The 16,085-nt window shown below is 62.5% G+C and overlaps 1 protein-coding gene across 5 annotated transcripts in view; it reads right to left on the bottom strand.

Moving 5' to 3' along the window:
• The window catches only part of SLC12A7 (solute carrier family 12 member 7), a 40,114-nt gene extending 37,202 nt beyond the window's left edge, over positions 1-2,912 (bottom strand). For 2 of the 5 annotated variants that reach the window (XM_081522239.1, XM_081522240.1), the window contains exon 1: positions 2,038-2,254. In XM_081522239.1, the coding sequence (XP_081378365.1) occupies positions 2,038-2,161 (124 nt within the window). In that variant the 5' untranslated portion in view covers positions 2,162-2,254. Of the gene's footprint in view, positions 1-2,037; positions 2,255-2,632 lie in introns of those variants that run through there. The other 3 variants (XM_081522243.1, XM_081522242.1, XM_081522241.1) reach the window with 3 other exon arrangements.
• Positions 2,913-16,085: the final 13,173 nt, after the last annotated feature.

Here is a 16,085-nt window from a genome sequence, read left to right as displayed (position 1 = left end):
AGCACCATCAGGAGGCCCACCCGGAAAGCCAGGCGCCTCCCCAGGGGTTCAAGGGCCAGCCACAGAGTCGGGAAGGAGCTTCAGTGACCCTGTGACGAGTAGGCACGGCCCCAAGCTGGGCCGGGGGGCAAGGACCCTGCACATGGGTCTGCGAGGGACTCCACGTGGTTCCCTCCTGCAGGGTTGGCTCCTCAACAAGCAGGACATGAGCTGCTTCCCAGCGCCCCCATCACACTGGCAATGCCTTGGCCATCACAAGGCCTCTCTGGGCACCGCTGTGGTCTGACGGCTTCAGGCAGACTCAAAAGTCAACAGCACGCCTTCCTGAGACCCCACGGGGGCTCTGCCCAGCAATCCAAGGCCTCTGCTGCCATTTCTCTAAGGCAATGCGAGTGAAGGACAGAGAAGTCCCAGGTTCTAGTACTGTGCCAGCTCGTTCAAGTGCCAGGCTCAGCTCAGACCCCGGAGAGCTTGTCGACAGGCACGCGAGATGCCCACATGCGGCGTTCGCCGGGGCCCCTACCTCTGAACACGCAAGCAAACGGGATTCTAGACAAGCCCAAGGCAGAGGCTGAAGTGGGCTCGGGGCACAGATAGCAGAAGCCTCAGACTGAAGCGGGCGGGGGCTCGCGGCCCCCCTGCAGCCGTGTCCAGGTCTGCAGGCAGCCACTGAGGCCAGCAAGAGAAGGGGCCAGCGGGGGAGGGGGAGGCCTCCTTGGGCGGGGGGGGCTCCTCGGGGGCGGCGAGGGTCCCCTGAGGACCCGATGGCTCCTGGGGGCCAGGGAGGCGCGGCTCACCTGGGAAGGCCACTGGCCCGCTAGCCGGAGCCACAGTGGGGAGGGCTGGGCTCAGGGACGCTACCTGCAAGTCCCGCCGGCTTTCCACCGGGCAGCCAGCTGGAGCCCTGCCCAGTCCCACACCTCTGTGCATAGGAGAGCAGGCGGGCCCGGAGATAGGGGGCAGGACCCTGCGGACCGGGATGGTGCACAGCCCCAGGAGGGACCCGGCCTCTCCAGCCTGGAGGCGGCTCTGAAGGACCTGTCGCCTGCCTGGCATCCACGTCTTTCCTGCCGGGTCACCCGCTCCCCCATGCGGCAGTGACCCCAACTTCGACGGGGCACTGAGCCCGGAGATGAGGCAGCGCCCTCGGGTGACCCACCCACCAGCTGCAGGGAAGTTGGGGCCTGGAGCCGGGGTGATGGAGAAGCAGTCCAGGGGATCCCCGCCGCCCCCCACCAAGAGAAAGTGAAAGTGCCAGAGACCTCCTGGTTCCAGAAGCACAGGGGCAGGAGGACCTGGTCTGAGCACAGCTCTGTAGGGGGCGGAGGAGGCCTTTCCCCGCCCGGCAGGGACCTGCTGTCCTTCCAGCCCAGGACCCCACAGGGCAGTGGGCTGGTCCTCGCAGGCAACTTATCTGCTTGGCGGCCCTTTGCCCCAAAGCGAGTGGAGCAGAGCGCACTGGAGCAGAGGCGGCCGGGAAGGAAGTAAGCAGGCACTCCGCCCCCCTCGGCCTCTCCGGGGGTGGAGGTCACCCCAGGTTACCTGGGGGGCCTAGGACGCTCTCGGAGAGGCCCTCCTCCGTCTCCATAGCTACCCAGGGCGACTCGCACCTCCCCACGACCCCACCCCGAGTTGGGGAAAGGTGCTTCCTGGGTCCCGAGGTGGGGCGGCGGGGGGGTGAGGGACATGGGGGCGCAGCATATGCCAGCCCACCGCCCCTGAAGCCTTCGCTCTGCGCCCCCACCACGAAGCTCCGGGAGGGCGCCGCGGCAGGCAGGAGACGGGGTGGCGAGAGGGGAGCCGCAGGGGCGGGCAAAGTGGTGGAACTAGCGAGCAGTGAGAGGAACCGGCGGGGCCGGCAGGGGGGCGGAGAGCAGCCCCACAGCCCTTCTCGGCGCGCCGTCCGCCTCCCCGCCCCGCGGCCGCCCCCTCCTCCCGAGGCGCCCTCCCCTCCGGCCCCGGCCTCCCCGACCCGCCCGCCGCCCCGCGCAGCCGGGCCTCCGCCTTTGTCCCGCGGGCAGGTGCGGCCGCGCTCACCCAGGCTCGGGCGGTCGGGCTCGCCGCCCTCGGGCGGGCCTGGCGCCCCGCTCGGCTCCGCCGCCTCCTCCTGGCCGCCGTCCGCCCGCGCCTCCACGGGCACCACGGTGAAGTTGGTGGGCATGGCGAGCCCAGAGCGCCGGCCACTCTGTGTTCCCCGCTCGGCTCCGCGCGCCCGGGCGCGGCTCCGCCCGCTCCCGCCGACGCGGCCGGACCAGGGCGCAGGGGCGGGGTCCGCGCGGCCCGCCCCCGGCCCGCCCGCCCCACGTGACCGCACCTGCCGGCCCCGCCGGCCCGGGCGAAGTTTGTGCGCCCGGGGCCGCGCCGAGCGCCTTCCGCCGAGGATCCTCCCCCGGCCCGCGCCGGGGCCGCCGCCGCCTCCGGACCCCCGGCCCGCCCCGCCCCAGCGGCTGACTTTCGGTTCCGGCGCTGCCCGCTCTGCCAATGTCCGGCGCAGGCCTCTGCCCGCTCAGCGCCCTCACTGCCAGCCCGCTGCCCGCAACTGGACCCCTTCCGGCCTCACTGCCCCCTCACCCGAGAGGGCGAGAGGGCGACTGCCCACCCCTCGCGTCTCCCCTCCCCCTGCCCGACTCACCCGGAGCTCGGTTTAGGGAAGCGCTTCTCCAGCGAGCTGAGGGCTCAGTCCTCAAGGGACAGAAGCCGGACAGATAGCCAGGCGGTCTGCCACTGGGCCCCCGCCCACCGGGGCCCCTAGGCCCATCCCTGACGGCTCAGGGAGCCCGCCCTGCCCCACCCTGTCGGTCTGGTCTGGGGAGGCCCCTGGGAAAGGGGAGCTAGACCATGGAAGGCACAAGTGGGCCACCAGAGCCAGGGTGCCACCTGCCAGGCGGCCTCCAAGCACCCCGGAGTCTCTTAAAGACACAGGAAATCTGGCAACGGCCGAAAGTCCATCCAAGAGAAATGAGTTCAAAGAGTTGCAGCAGCTGGGTGCAGTGGGTCACCCAGGAAACGTTTTTATAAAAATGAGGTGAACCGTAGGTGGTGTGGGCAGCGAGGTCAGGGCACTGCAGTGGGACCAGCAGGCCCAGATCCCGTTTGGAAAGGCCTGGGGTTGCTCCTGGCCTCGGGCAGGAAAGTGAAAGTGTTAGCCCCTCAGTCTTCTCTGACTCTTTGCTACGGACCTTACGGACCTTACGGGATTCTCCTCCGGGATTCTCCTCCAGGCCGGGGTGGGTTGCCATGCCCTCCTGCAGGGGACCTTCTGACCCTGGGGTTGAATGTGGGTCTCCTGCACTGCAGGCTGATTGTTTACTGTCTGGGCCTGGGGTTGCTACGGGCCTTAGGCAGGAGGCTTTATCTTGATCCCTGTTCAGGGATCTGGCCGTGGATTCCCCTGCCTTGGGTTCTTGTCAGCAACCAAACCGCAGAGAGCCAGGCCCAGAAAAACTGACAAAAGAAGCAGTGAGGCAGTCTAGACTCCCATCCGGCCCCGGATTCCTGGGCCCACCAGAAAGGCTCCCCTGTCTCCCACCCCTACTCGGCACCAGCCTTCTGGGGAGAGGGTGCAGCTGGCCCGGGCCACCCCCGCAGCCCAGCCTGTGCGGAGGGGGCTCTGCAGGCCTGTGGAAGGGCCGGTGTGTCAGATGGCAGAGGTTGGCCTTTCTCAGTGTCAACTGGCTTCTAAATGCACTTCCTCGTTCCTCTCTGCTCCCAGGATCAGTCCCTACTGGGACAATACGGTCAGCCAGTCTGCCTCTGAATCTAGGCAAACACTCAGTTACAATGACGCCTCCAAACACAAAGGCCGTTAACTCCTAGAGGTGGCCTTCGAAGTATTTAGCGATCGAGGAGAAGGAAAGGATTCACCATGAAAAAGCCAGGCCGAGGCTCAAGCTCTGGGCTGCGGATGGTGCTGGGTGGCTGTCCACCCCTCTACAGGTCGGGGAGGGCCCCAGACATTCTCTGGGAAGGGCCAGCTCCCTGGGGAAAATGACACCACGGATGCGGGGCTGAGGGGTGGGGGCAGAGACCCTCTCCTGTCACCCACAAGGACCCCACACGCCACGGCTCAGAGAGGGGCTGTCGCCCCTGCCCCAGGCCTGGGACCCCCCCCCCCAACACACACACAAGCCAGCCCGGGGCCTCCTCCATACAGCAAGCCCCCAGCCCGCAGAGAGCAGCAAAGCCAAGGGCCGACCCCAGCCCCTGCCAGCGACCCTTCACCTCTGGCTCCAGTTTCCTCATCTGCAAAGCCGAGGGGTGGACCTCCTGGCAAGCTCCCGGGGCCACCAGGAGCTGAGACCCGCCCGGGCTGAGGAGGCTGGCGGCCCTCCTGCCCTCAGGGCCCTGCCAATAAACCTCCCTCCCAACCGCGCCCACAGGCGGCAGTAACTCAGGGTGGCAGTCGGTGCTGAGTCTGCAGAAGCCTTTGTTGCTGACCCTGCATCCAGCCCCCCACACACACTTTGACCCCAAGTCCAGGCCCCCCACCCAGGGGCTCCCCCTTAGGAACCCAAGTCCTGCCCACTCAGGAGCCCTGCAGGTTGAAGCCAGGCCGCCCGCCCAGGCCTCAGCTGGCTCTGGGTCCCGTGGAACAATGCCTGGCTCCTGAATCACGTCGTTGCCACCTGAGAAGCAAACAAAACCCAGCCCTTTCCAGGTGAAAGGGCGGGGGGGGGGGGGGTGCAGCAGGCAAGGACTCCGTAGGGGACATGCGGGTCCTTGCACTTTCCTGTAGTTTTGGGATTTTTCAAATTAAAAACGTTTTATAGCTCTAGGTAAATAAATTTCCTTTTTTCACTATATATAAAAGAGACAAACATCAAGGACCTACTTATATAGCGCAGGGAACTCTGCTCAGCGTCTCTTAATACACTATAATGGAAAAAATCTGAGAAAGAATGTGTACGTGTAACTGAATCACTTTGCTGGACACCTGAAACCAACATGACTTTGTAAATCAGCTAGATGTCAAGTGAAAGAACAGAACAAACAACAGAAGTGCCTCTTTTCTGAGCCGCTCCGCAGTATCTTGGACGCTGTCTCCACACCCTCTGTGCTCCCCGGGGAGGCCCGGCCCGCCTGTCCCAGCTGAGGACGTCAGCTGCCTGCTGGCTGAGTGGCCAGCTCATCCTGGTGCCTGGATGTCCCAGGCCCGCCCACCCTGCCCCTCAGCCTCCGGCAGCAGGGCACACACAGGAGTGGGCGGCACCTCCCTGCAAAGTCCCTGTCGGGTGGTGCTGAAGACCAGCAGACCCCCAAGAGCTGGCAGGGCTGAGGAAAGGAAGCGACATCAAAAGAACACAGGCTGAGCGAGCCCAGGGCCTGAGCGCTGGAGGGCTGGGAGCCAGTCGCAGGGCAGACCGGGAGACCCCGCTGGGCTGGCTGGGCGTCTCAGCCCCCGCCCCCGAGGCCAGGGGGCCCGTATTGCGCCCTCACCCCCAGGACTCCCGAGTTAGAACAACCGAGGGCTTCCCCCTCGCTTTAAAGTTCGAGACACATCCTGCCCTCTACCTTCACAAGTAACCTCTTTTCAATGAAGCTCGAACAAACGTTCGCTGTCAGCTATGGGAACAGTCCTCACTGGCGTCCGAATGGTTCAGATTCTCCCGGGGGGAGGGGAGGGCACAGCCTCGGTTCCCGTTTCCTGCCCAAGTTCCACCAGGAGGACCCAGAGCCCCTGATGAGAGAGCGGCGTCCACCCCCTGAGAAACTCGGCCCTGTAATCTGAGGACTTTGCAAAGAGCTTTCCAAACCCTGCAGAGAAGGGATCGGGGGCGGCGAAGAGAAACACTGGAACCAGCCGGGCCCCGCTGGATTCTTGGCCCTCGGCCCACAGGACGTTTGGACGACTGGACAAGCTCAGCTGCCAGCCAGGGCCGAGGAAGGCCGCTCTGGGCGTGACGGACCCTGAGACGGGGTTCGCCCCACCGGGAGAGGGAGGGTGGGCCTGGGTGGAGGTGGGACCGGGCGGACATGGCCCAGAACAGGCCAGGGAGGGGCTGAACTGAGCTGAAACCCCCGAAGACACCGACGTTTCTGGGGGTCGTTCCAGCGGGTTTATCAGGAAGAGGGTCAGGGCCCAGATCTGTAGGAAGGGCAGGAAGAGAGGGGGCGCAGCTGCCTGGAGCCCCAGGGACCATGGCCCCCACGGCTGTAATTCTCCAGAAAGGAGAGTGGCCACAGCGTTCTCAGAGGGGGTACCCAGCCCTGCCCGCCTGAGGGAGGGTCCCGGGAGGGCGGGGCCGCACGTAACACCTGGTCCAGCAGGGAGGCCCCCGCACTTTTGTGAAACCAGATCCGGCCCGTGAGACCCACCCTGGGAAAGCACAGATGCTGGTCTAGACCTCAGACCGCATACAGGAGCTAAGACGTCCCAGGCAAGCTGGGAGAAGTCCTCCCCTGATCCACAGGATGCTCCAAGTCTCACCTCCGACGCTGAGGGACACACCTCTGACAACACTGCGTTTTTCAAGCAGCAGGACCCCGGGGTGCAAAGGCCAGTCCTGCGGTCACTGCAGGCCCCTCCCAACCCTGTCCTGGGGCCCTCATTACCCCGACCCCGACCCCCTGAGGGCTGTCAGCCCCGCAGAGACCCTGGGAGCCCCCCCCCGCCCTCGGCCATGCCTGTGTGTCCCGCCTCCCGTCCACTCCTGTCCGCATGCTCCCGTCTCGTCTCATCCTTGGCCAAGTGCCCAGCAGCCAGGCAGCCAGGAACCGACGCAACGCTCAGGGCCAGGGCTCACAGCCCAGTCTCTCGCCCACTCTGCCCCCCACTGCCATCTCCAGGCAGCCCCCAGCCCCTGCACTCCCACCCACCCCCAGCCCAGGCCTGGGATGGCTCAGTGTGTGGGCAGGCACGGCCACCCCCACTGGGCTTCCCGGGGAGTTCCTGGGTGGGCCCGCAGCAGCCTCCTGGGCCAGGACGGGGTGCAAGGCTGGGTTGACAGGAGTGTCAGCTTCACACTCTGGAGCCCCTGACCTCCCTTCAGGCCCAACGGCTCCCCTTTGCTGCTCGGTCCTCCCTCTGAAGCCCTGTCCACCCTGGCCACCGCATGCAGGCGGATCCCAGCCCTGCAGTCCTCCTAAAGGTCGTCGGGTTCCACGCACGGCACTGCGGTCCCCTGGGGACCCCTCTGTGGACGCGGTGGCCAGGCTCCGTCTCACCCCTCAGAATGCTGTGGGTCGGCCCACTGCAAGCAACGCATGAGCCCGCCAACAGCAACAGGCAAACAGGAGCGGCTCCTTGAGCTGGACGGGGCTGGATGGGGCTCCAGGCGTGGACTGGGGTGAGCAGCCCTCACCGGAGAAAGACCATCAGACTCTTTACCATCTGAGCCACCAGGGAAGCCCCCGGCTGGGCAGGGCACCCACAAATACTCTGCCGTGTTCATTCACATAAACTCGTGGTTAAGCAGCCACTACAACCACCTCCATATCTGGGACTTTGTCATACTGCAAAACTGAAACTTGTTCCCCTTAAACATGAAGTCCCCACCCCCTTCCCTGCCCCCAGGGACCCACCGCCCTAGGCTCTGTGAGTCTGACCCTCCAGGCCCTCATGGGAGACTCACCCAGGGACCCACCACCCTAGACTCCACCCCTGTGGATCTGACCATCCAGGCCTTTACACGGAGACTCGCTCCGTGTCTGTCCTTCCCTGAAAGCAGAGCCTTGAGAGCCTTCCATGCTGGGGCCTTTTTAAAAAATAATATTTATCTATTTATTTGGCTGCTCTGGGTCTTAGCTGCAGTATATGGGATCTAGTTCCCCGACCAGGGATCAAACCCAGGCCCCCTGCATTGGGAGCTCAGAGTCTCAGTTACTGGACCACCAGGGAAGCCTCAGACGTCCTTCCTTTGAAGGCGGAATCCCATTCCATCGTCTGGATGGACCGCATTGTGTTTATCCATCAGCCATTGATGGACACCTGGGTTCCTTCCACATCTTAATCACTCACTTTACTCCGTGTTCCCCTGTACAGAGTTGTGGGGAACACTTTCCAGGGTCTCTATCAAGCAAGAAACATGAGCATTTAAACTATGCTGCCCGTGGGTGAGGAGTCACACAGACGTGCACACACGTGCACACCCCCGCGTGTAAGGAATCACGCAGAGGTGCACACCTACCCCCTGGGAGGAGACAGGAGGCATCTCATGGGCGACTCTGACCGACAGACGGGGGTACCAACTCTCCATGGGATGCTTCTCTGGACCTGCTACGTCTGGTGACACGTGCCAGCCTAGTGGAGACAAAAATACTTCACAATCTTTTAAACGAAACAGCTGCTGCAGCCCGCAGATAAGCGGGCCACCCTCGAGTGCCTAGGGTGGTGATTTCTACCCTATTATTACCCACAGCACAGATAGTGAGACCAGGACCTGCCCCAAGGTCATGCCATCCGTCCCGGGGCCCAGGGAGAGGTCTGCACCCAGGCTGGGGCCGCACGTGGCTCCGGCTGAGACTCCGGGCGTGAACCTCTGAGGGACACTTGTGAGTGTCACAGGGGCGGGGACACACACAGACCCGGCTGTGGCCAATTCTACTAAACGTTCCCCACACGGGCTGAGCCGTCACCCCGAGTTCTAAACTTCAAATCTGCTTTGGCAAATTGAACCAAACCCACCTCTCTTCTTGGCTTTCTTTGATTCCATGAGGAGAGAGAGAAGGGAAGTGTGTTTGATGCACAGTCTCTGGGTTGGACGGCTATCTCTCGGCTTAATGACCTCATTCAAACCTTAAACATGGGGCTCGAATCACGTGAGCACGGAGAGGGCTGTGCCAGCACGTACACCCCGCCTCTGTCTACAGAGAACGGCTTTTTGTATACAAACTGCAAGCCATTAATTTCTATTTTCTCACGGCAATGAGTTAAAAATACATTTTAAAAATAAGCTCTGATTGCTGCTGAAGTTTGCCAAGGTCACACGGGCCTCAGACTCAGAATCCACCAGCTCAGGCTGTGCCCCAACACAAGAGCCAGGTCCTTTGAGAGACGAGCTCGGCGGGTCAGACCCTGTGATACGAACGAACGCCGAGCCCAGAGGAAAACCAAACCCAGAACCAGACTGTCTAATGGCTACACTCGGCTCCCCTAGGAGAACAGGGACGCACGTCAGGAAAGCAGAACCAGAAAAGCCGCGTGACTTCAGCTTGGGAGGGGTCACGGGAGGGGCCAGACCGGAGGGGACGGGGTCACACAAGGGGAGAGGCCAGAGCGGATGGAAAGGGAGTTTCAGGCACCCAAGGACAGCAGCTCCTCCGGGCTCCCACGCCAGCAAGCACGGACATCAAAAAGGAAAGCTGCTCACGCCCCAGTGTTCACTGCAGCGCTGCCCACAGCAGCCAGACATGGAAAGAACCTAAGTGTCTGTCGACAGAAGAATGGATCAAGATGTGGCCCGTAATACAATGGAATATTGCTCAGCCGTAAAAGCAGACGAAATAATGCCATTTGCAGCAACGCGGACGGACCTAGAGATGATCATACTAGTGTAGGAAGTAAGAGAAAATATATCCCTTACCTGTGAATCTAAAAAAAAGACACAAATGAACTTATTTACGAAACAGAAAGACAACTCCCCTCCTCCAAAGGAAACAAACTGACGGTTACCAGAGGGGAAAGGGGGTAGGGATACATCAGGAGCTGAGGATTAACAGACACGCTACTGAATAAAGGGAATAAACGCGCAGACCCAGCAGTCACTGTCTCGGGGAAAGTTACAGCCTGACGGGTGGGGTGGGACTGACGTGATGAAGCTGCAAGGAAATAAAGGATGTCGGCTGGCATTACACTCACAGAAGCCAGGGACACCTGCTTCCAAGGCCTGCATTATTCCTCTGCCCTGAAACCAGGTGATTCAGAGGCAAAGACGCCAGCTGCTGTCGTCAGAGGTCGGGGACCTGGGCTGCACCCTGTCACCCGACCCCTGGGCTGTGGGCCTGCGGGCGGGGCTCAGCCCTCCGCCGGGGAAGGACGTGCTCACTGGGGCAGCCCAGGGCACAGGACTCCGCTCTCCCCTGAAAATGGGTGTTATAAACCCAAGAAGCCTCTGGTGTTACTTCATGACTTCCTTTCCAGATGTGATTCAGAAAATAGAGTGAAAGTCACTCAAAAGTGCACCAGTTTGGTTTACAGGAGTCTCGTCTGGTGACTCTTTGCTGCCCCACCGAGGTGGCCAATGCAGCAGCTCCAGAACCCTGCAGAGGCCCCGGCGCTGGCTCCAGCTAGGTGACCGGCAGGGCCTCTGGGCGAGGCTGACTGCGGGAGGTGCCCCCTCACCGAGCACCAGAGTGGGCGCCGGGGGAGCTTCACGGGGTAGGAGAGGGGGTGGGGGGGAGAGGGAGGTCGGGAGGGCTCCGCTCAGGGCTCCCACACCCAGGAGCGGACACGCCTGGCCCCAAACCTACCCAGCCTTCTGCCTGGTGCCCCCGAGTCAGGTGGGAGGAGGGGAGAACTTCCACTTGCCCCGAAGCTGCAGCCTCCGACACAAGTGGACCTCAGACAGCAGAGGCCCCTGGGGAGGAGGCTGGGGAGGGGACAGGAGGGGGCTTGCGGCTCAGCCTTGGGGCGGGGCGGAGCTCAGAAGGACCCCGAACCAAGGGGAGCCCCCAGGCCAGTCTGACGGGGGCAGCCGAGGGAGCCTGAGGGCAGGCGCCACGGACCTGGAGGAAATCTGTCCAGGGAGGGTGGTCTGGGGGGCAGGGCAGGTGCAGGGCACTGACGTGGAAGTGGGGACACACCCTGAGCTGAGCGGGGGCCAGCCAGATGGGTCTGGGGCGTGAGGGTGCGCAGAGGGGTTGGAACCTCCTGGAACTCCTCTGCCTTCTGGCCCCCTGGCAGGATCTGAGAGGAGCCAGGATGAGCGGCAGAGCCTGGCACGCTGGGCAGAGGCCCAGGAGGCCCACGGACAAGGCAGCTCCTGAGGACATGGGCCGGAGGCAGAGCTGGGGCAGCAGGACCGGGTACAGCCTGGGGCCCCCTCGGTGTCCTCCCCGCCCCTACTGGCTGTCTGTTACTTGCCCGACAGTCACTGGGAGGCCACGGGGCCTGGACGCTGCCCTCCAGCGCCGCGGCCCCACTGGAGGACTGAAGAGGAGGCCAGTGTTGGCCCCACACGTGGAAGGTTCTGGAAACTCACTCCCCCTCTCGCCAGGCCCAGGACACACACCAGCTCACACACATGAGTGAGCTTTGAGGACCCGGTGCTCAGCGATGTGCACAAGTCACGGGAGGACAGACGCTGCGGGACTCGCTCACACGGGGACCCAGAGGAGTCGGGCTCCCGGAGGACGGGGGGCGGGGGCAGGGAGTCAGTGCTCACGGGGACAGTGCTCCAGCCTCACAGGACGCAGAGTCACACGGAGGGTGATGTGACTGGGCTGTGCGCTGAGCACATCTCGGGTGGTAAACGCCGGGTCGCGTGCATCTCAGCACAAACAGGAAGCAAGCCTCATATACAGAGGCAGGAAGGGGTCGGGTCTGCTGGGTGAGAAGCCCGCGTGTGGCCACAGGGCTGGCGGCCGGCCTGGCTCCCTTGCTCTCTGTTAGGTGGGGTCTCCCACGGGGGCTGACACCCCAGGCCTAGGCGTCACCCTGCAGCTCCTGCCCCGGTGCCTGCAGCTGCGGGGACTTTGCTCTGGACTAAGTGCCACTCAGTGGGGCCAGAGACTGTCCCCGGGTCACCATGAGGTTCCATCCTCCTAGGCCACCGTGGAGCTCACTCTGCCTCTACCACGGGGCTGTCCACCCCACACAGCTGTGGGGGCCACGTGCTCCCCTCCGGAAACCTAAAAACAAGCCAACAACTGAAACATTCCAGTCCCGCTCTGCATGGAGCCCCATCACCAGCCCGGAGACACCGAGGGCAGGGTGGCCAGCTCACAGGCGACCACGGATGCTCGGTCCATGGCCTCTGCCGCTGCCAGCCCAGATGCCAAACCACAGCTCAGCAGCGACAGGCCCCGACAGTCAGTGATGCGCCTTCCAGCTCAGGACCAACCACAGGGGGCCCAGAGCTCCTCTCGCCAACCTGGGGGGACGCCCCCTCCCAGCCCCCTTGGTTTCCCCAGCTGCAGCTCGGTCAGGACACCTGCGCCCCCCTCAGCTGGGGTGACCTCTCCCCTCCCAGCCTCCCAAAGGAGTGCCACGGCGGGGCCGACCCCCTCGCCCCCGGGAGGTCCTCAGTCCTGTCCACAGCAAGGCCTCTGCACCGCTGTGTTTGGTGGACAGTGGCCGCCGAGGCCCCTCTTCCTGCAAGCGGCCCTTGCAGCCAAGCCCCGCCTCCCACCCCCATCCTTTCGAGAGCATCCTCAGGACCCCCGGTCTGGGGCAGGGAGAGGCGGCCGGGCCCTGAGATCTGAGTCGTGGCCCCCGCGCCTGAACCAGGACCCCGCACACAGTAGGCAACCCACCCCCGGCCACATTTCTGAGACCAGCAACATTTCCCACCCCTCACATCACCCGCCCCGCCTTTAGGTCGGGATGATCCCCAGGTTGAGGCTTATGAGGTCCAGGCAGACACCGCTCCGGGGAGAAGCCGGGGTGCCCTTCTCCGCGTGGTGGCTCCGTGGTGCTGGGCACCTCTGCTGCCTTGGCCAGTCCGAGGCGCTCCTGCCACCCTCGCCCACCTTGCTCGTGTCCCCTGGTCCTGCCTGACCCCTTTGGACCTTCAGTGACCCCTCCCGGCCTCTGGGGCCAGTGACATCGTCCCCAGGGTCAACCAGTTCAGTTCAGTTGCTGAGTCATGTCTGCCTCTTTGTGACCCCACGGACTGCAGCGCACCAGGCCTCCCTGTCCATCACCAGCTCCTGGATGTGTGGGGCCCCTCGAGGCCTGCAAGCTGCAGCAGGGCCACTCTCTCGTGCGGGGTTCTCTTGATTCGAGGGCCTTCAAGGGGGGCTCTCCTACAACCAGCCCCTAGCCCCACGGGAGCAGGGGTGGTGGAGGGGAGGAGCCCAGCCACTCACGGCCCACACTCTGGAGTCAGGTCTGCTCCGGGCGGCGGGTCCCGATTCAGGTCCCCGTTTCCGTGGGCTCCTTGGTCACCCCTCAGTCCACAACAGGACACGGCCATCCCCTCCGCGGGGGTCCAGGGCCACTTGGCGCAGGTCTCCTCCTGGGTTAAGTGGGTAGGGTGGGAGGGGTCCCCAGAGACAGAGAACCAGGCTCTAGTGACAGAAGAGGAGCCATTCTGGGCCTGAGCTCCTTTGTCATAGAAACCTGAAGGTGGTCTTGCCCTTGGGCGGGTCTCAGTATTCAGTGCTCTTCTGGGAAGTGAGAGAATAGAACAAAGGAAAGAAACAATGGTTCAGCCTAAAGCCGAGACCCTCCCGAGGGCCCACCCAGCGGGGAGGGAAGCGCGGTGTTGCCGCTGGTGACTTCAGTCAGCTCCAGCCTGGGTTCTGTGGACTCTGCCCCAGTTCTAGGATGAGTCCTCTGCTCGGGCCCCTTCATGAACGTGCCTGTGCCCTTAGTTTAAAGCACCCCCAGTCTTGTTGTTTCGGGGAGACCCCTGGGGTTCTCCTCACTTGCTGTAACACTATATCCTTCCTCTCCCGCCCTGTGACTTTTGGCTCACACCCACCAAGAGGTTCCAGATGTTCAAGTTGGATTTAGAAAAGGCAGAGGAACCGGACAGCAAATTGCCAACATCCATTGGATCATAGAAAAAGCAAGAGAGTTCCAGAAAAAAACACTTCTGCTTTATTGACTGTGCCAAAGCCTTTGACTGGGGATCACAACTAACTGTGGAAAATTCTTCAAGAGATGGGAATACCAGACCACCTGACCTGCCTCCTGACAAATCTGTATGCAGATCAATAATCAACAGTTAGAACTGGACATGGAAAAACAGACTGGTTCCAAATAGGGAAAGGAGTATGTCAAGGCTGTATATTGTCACCTTGCTTACTTAGCTTATATGCAGAGTACATCACGCAAAATGCCGGCTGTATCAGTAACCTCAGATATGTAGATGACACCACCCTTACGGCAGAAAGTGAAGAAGAACTAAAGAGCCTCTTGATGAAAGTGAAAGAGGAGAGTGAAAAAGTTGGCTTAAAGCTCAACATTCAGAAAACAAAGATCATGGCATCCAGTCCCATCACTTCATGGCAAATAGATGGGGAAACAATGGAAACAGTGACAGACTTTATTTTGGGGGGCTCCAGAATCACTGCAGATGGTGAAAGCTGTCATGAAATTAAAAGATGCTTGCTCCTTGGAAGAAAAGCTATGACCAACCTAGACAGAATATTAAAAAGCAGAGACATTACTTTACTGATAAATGTCCATCTAGTCAAAGCTATGGTTTTTCCAGTGGTCATGTATGGATGTGAGAGTTGGACTATAAAGAAAGCTGAGCGCTGAAGAACTGATGCTTTTGAACTGTGGTTTGGAGAAGACTCTTGAGAGTCCCTTGGACTGCAAGGAGATCCAACCAGTCCATCCTAAAGGAGATCAGCCCTGGGTGTTCATTGGAAGGACTGATGTTGAAGCTGAAACTCCAATACTTTGGCCACCTGATGTGAAGAGCTGACTCATTTGAAAAGACCCTGATGCTGGGAAAGATTGAGGGTGGGAGGAGAAGGGGACCACAGAGGATGAGATGGTTGGATGGCATCACCAACTTGATGGACATGAGTTTGAGCAAGCTCTGGGAGTTGGTGATGGACAGGGAGGCCTGGCGTGCTGCAGTCCATGAGGTCACAAAGAGTCGGACACGACTGAGTGACTGAACTGACCTGAACACCAAGAGGTGGACCTGGTTTTGGGGTAACGCTGGGACCACGCTGTGAAGCCCCAGGGAAGGCGGGTCCGGAGAGGACATGCGGGCTCCTGGGCAGCAAGTGGGTGCTCAGGAGGGGACGGGGACGGGGTCTGGGCTGGGCCTGCTGCCCCACGGGACCCTCCAGCCCTGTACTTGCAGTGGGTGGTGCCCCCCAGGCCCAGCCACGCGTACTGAACCGCGGCACGCCGTAAGACCTCCAGGGGGGCGGCCCCGATGATGCCGTCCGGCGGGGAGGCCCTGGCGGGACCAGCGAGGCCGGTGTCGTGCACCCAGTCTCCTCTGCACCCACCCTCCAGGGCCAGGGGGCACCTCCAGACAAACCCACCCGGCCCCACCGGCGCCCCTCGAGAGCCTGAGTGGGGGTCCTGTGGGTGCTGAGACCTGTAACCACGGGCGGGTGGCCTGACTCAGAAACTGGTCCGCTCAGCTCTGGGGCTGGAGGCCCGCGTGGGGCCGGGCCGCTCCTTCCAGGGGCTCGGGGGAGCGTGCGTCCTGCCTTGACCAGCTTCTGAGGCTGCAGGCGGGCAGCCTCTGCCTCCATCTTCCGTGTGCCTGTCTCTTCAGGATACTCATCTTGGAGCCAGCACCCTCAGCGAAGCCAGGACAACCTCGTAATCTCCAGACCCTGAATCATGTCCGCAGAGAGCCTTTTCCCAGTAAGGTACCGGGGGTCAGCGCACAGATGTATCTTTGGGGATCACCATTCAGCCCACTAGTGGCATCAAACCTGGGCCCCCACCACCACCACACGACCAGAGCAGGGGCTGCGGGCCACGCATGCGGGGTGGGCAGTGCAGGACACGGCGCCCCGAGCCCCCAGCCCCCAGCCCCCCACCAAGGACACACAGCCCGCGGAGGCCCTGCACGGCGAGGCCTGGCCCACCCGGCAGACGAGGCTGCCCCGCGAGGTGGTCTTCCTCCCAGACGGGCCACGTGGCCTTGCCGGACGCCTGGGCAGCCAGGCTCCACCTCTGCAACCCGACTCCAGGCCTGCGTGTCTTACGAACGTCCGTGAGCCTCCCACCCCGTCGTCCTAGCCCCCCATGTTCTGATGCCCTCACAGCTTGCCCTAAAACAGCATTTCCAGGGGCAGCTGGATGCACGCTCCAGGCCTCCAGATGCTGCACTGTGGCCCGGAATGTCCTCGCCTCGGTGCATCGTGGTCGGTGGGCACAGACCGCCCCCCACAGCCAGGCTGGTTCAGGCTGAGGGCCTCATGGCTCCCCTGCGGTGGTCAGCACCCTCCCAAGACCCACGGGGCCCCCACGCCCGTCAGACTGAGAAACGCTGTAGGGC

Source organism: Giraffa tippelskirchi, chromosome 8 (assembly GCF_054371585.1).
Source record: "Giraffa tippelskirchi isolate mGirTip1 chromosome 8, T2T-mGirTip1v1.2.pri, whole genome shotgun sequence".
Classification (NCBI taxonomy): Eukaryota; Metazoa; Chordata; class Mammalia; order Artiodactyla; family Giraffidae; genus Giraffa; species Giraffa tippelskirchi.
This window is presented reverse-complemented; position numbering and strand designations above follow the sequence as displayed.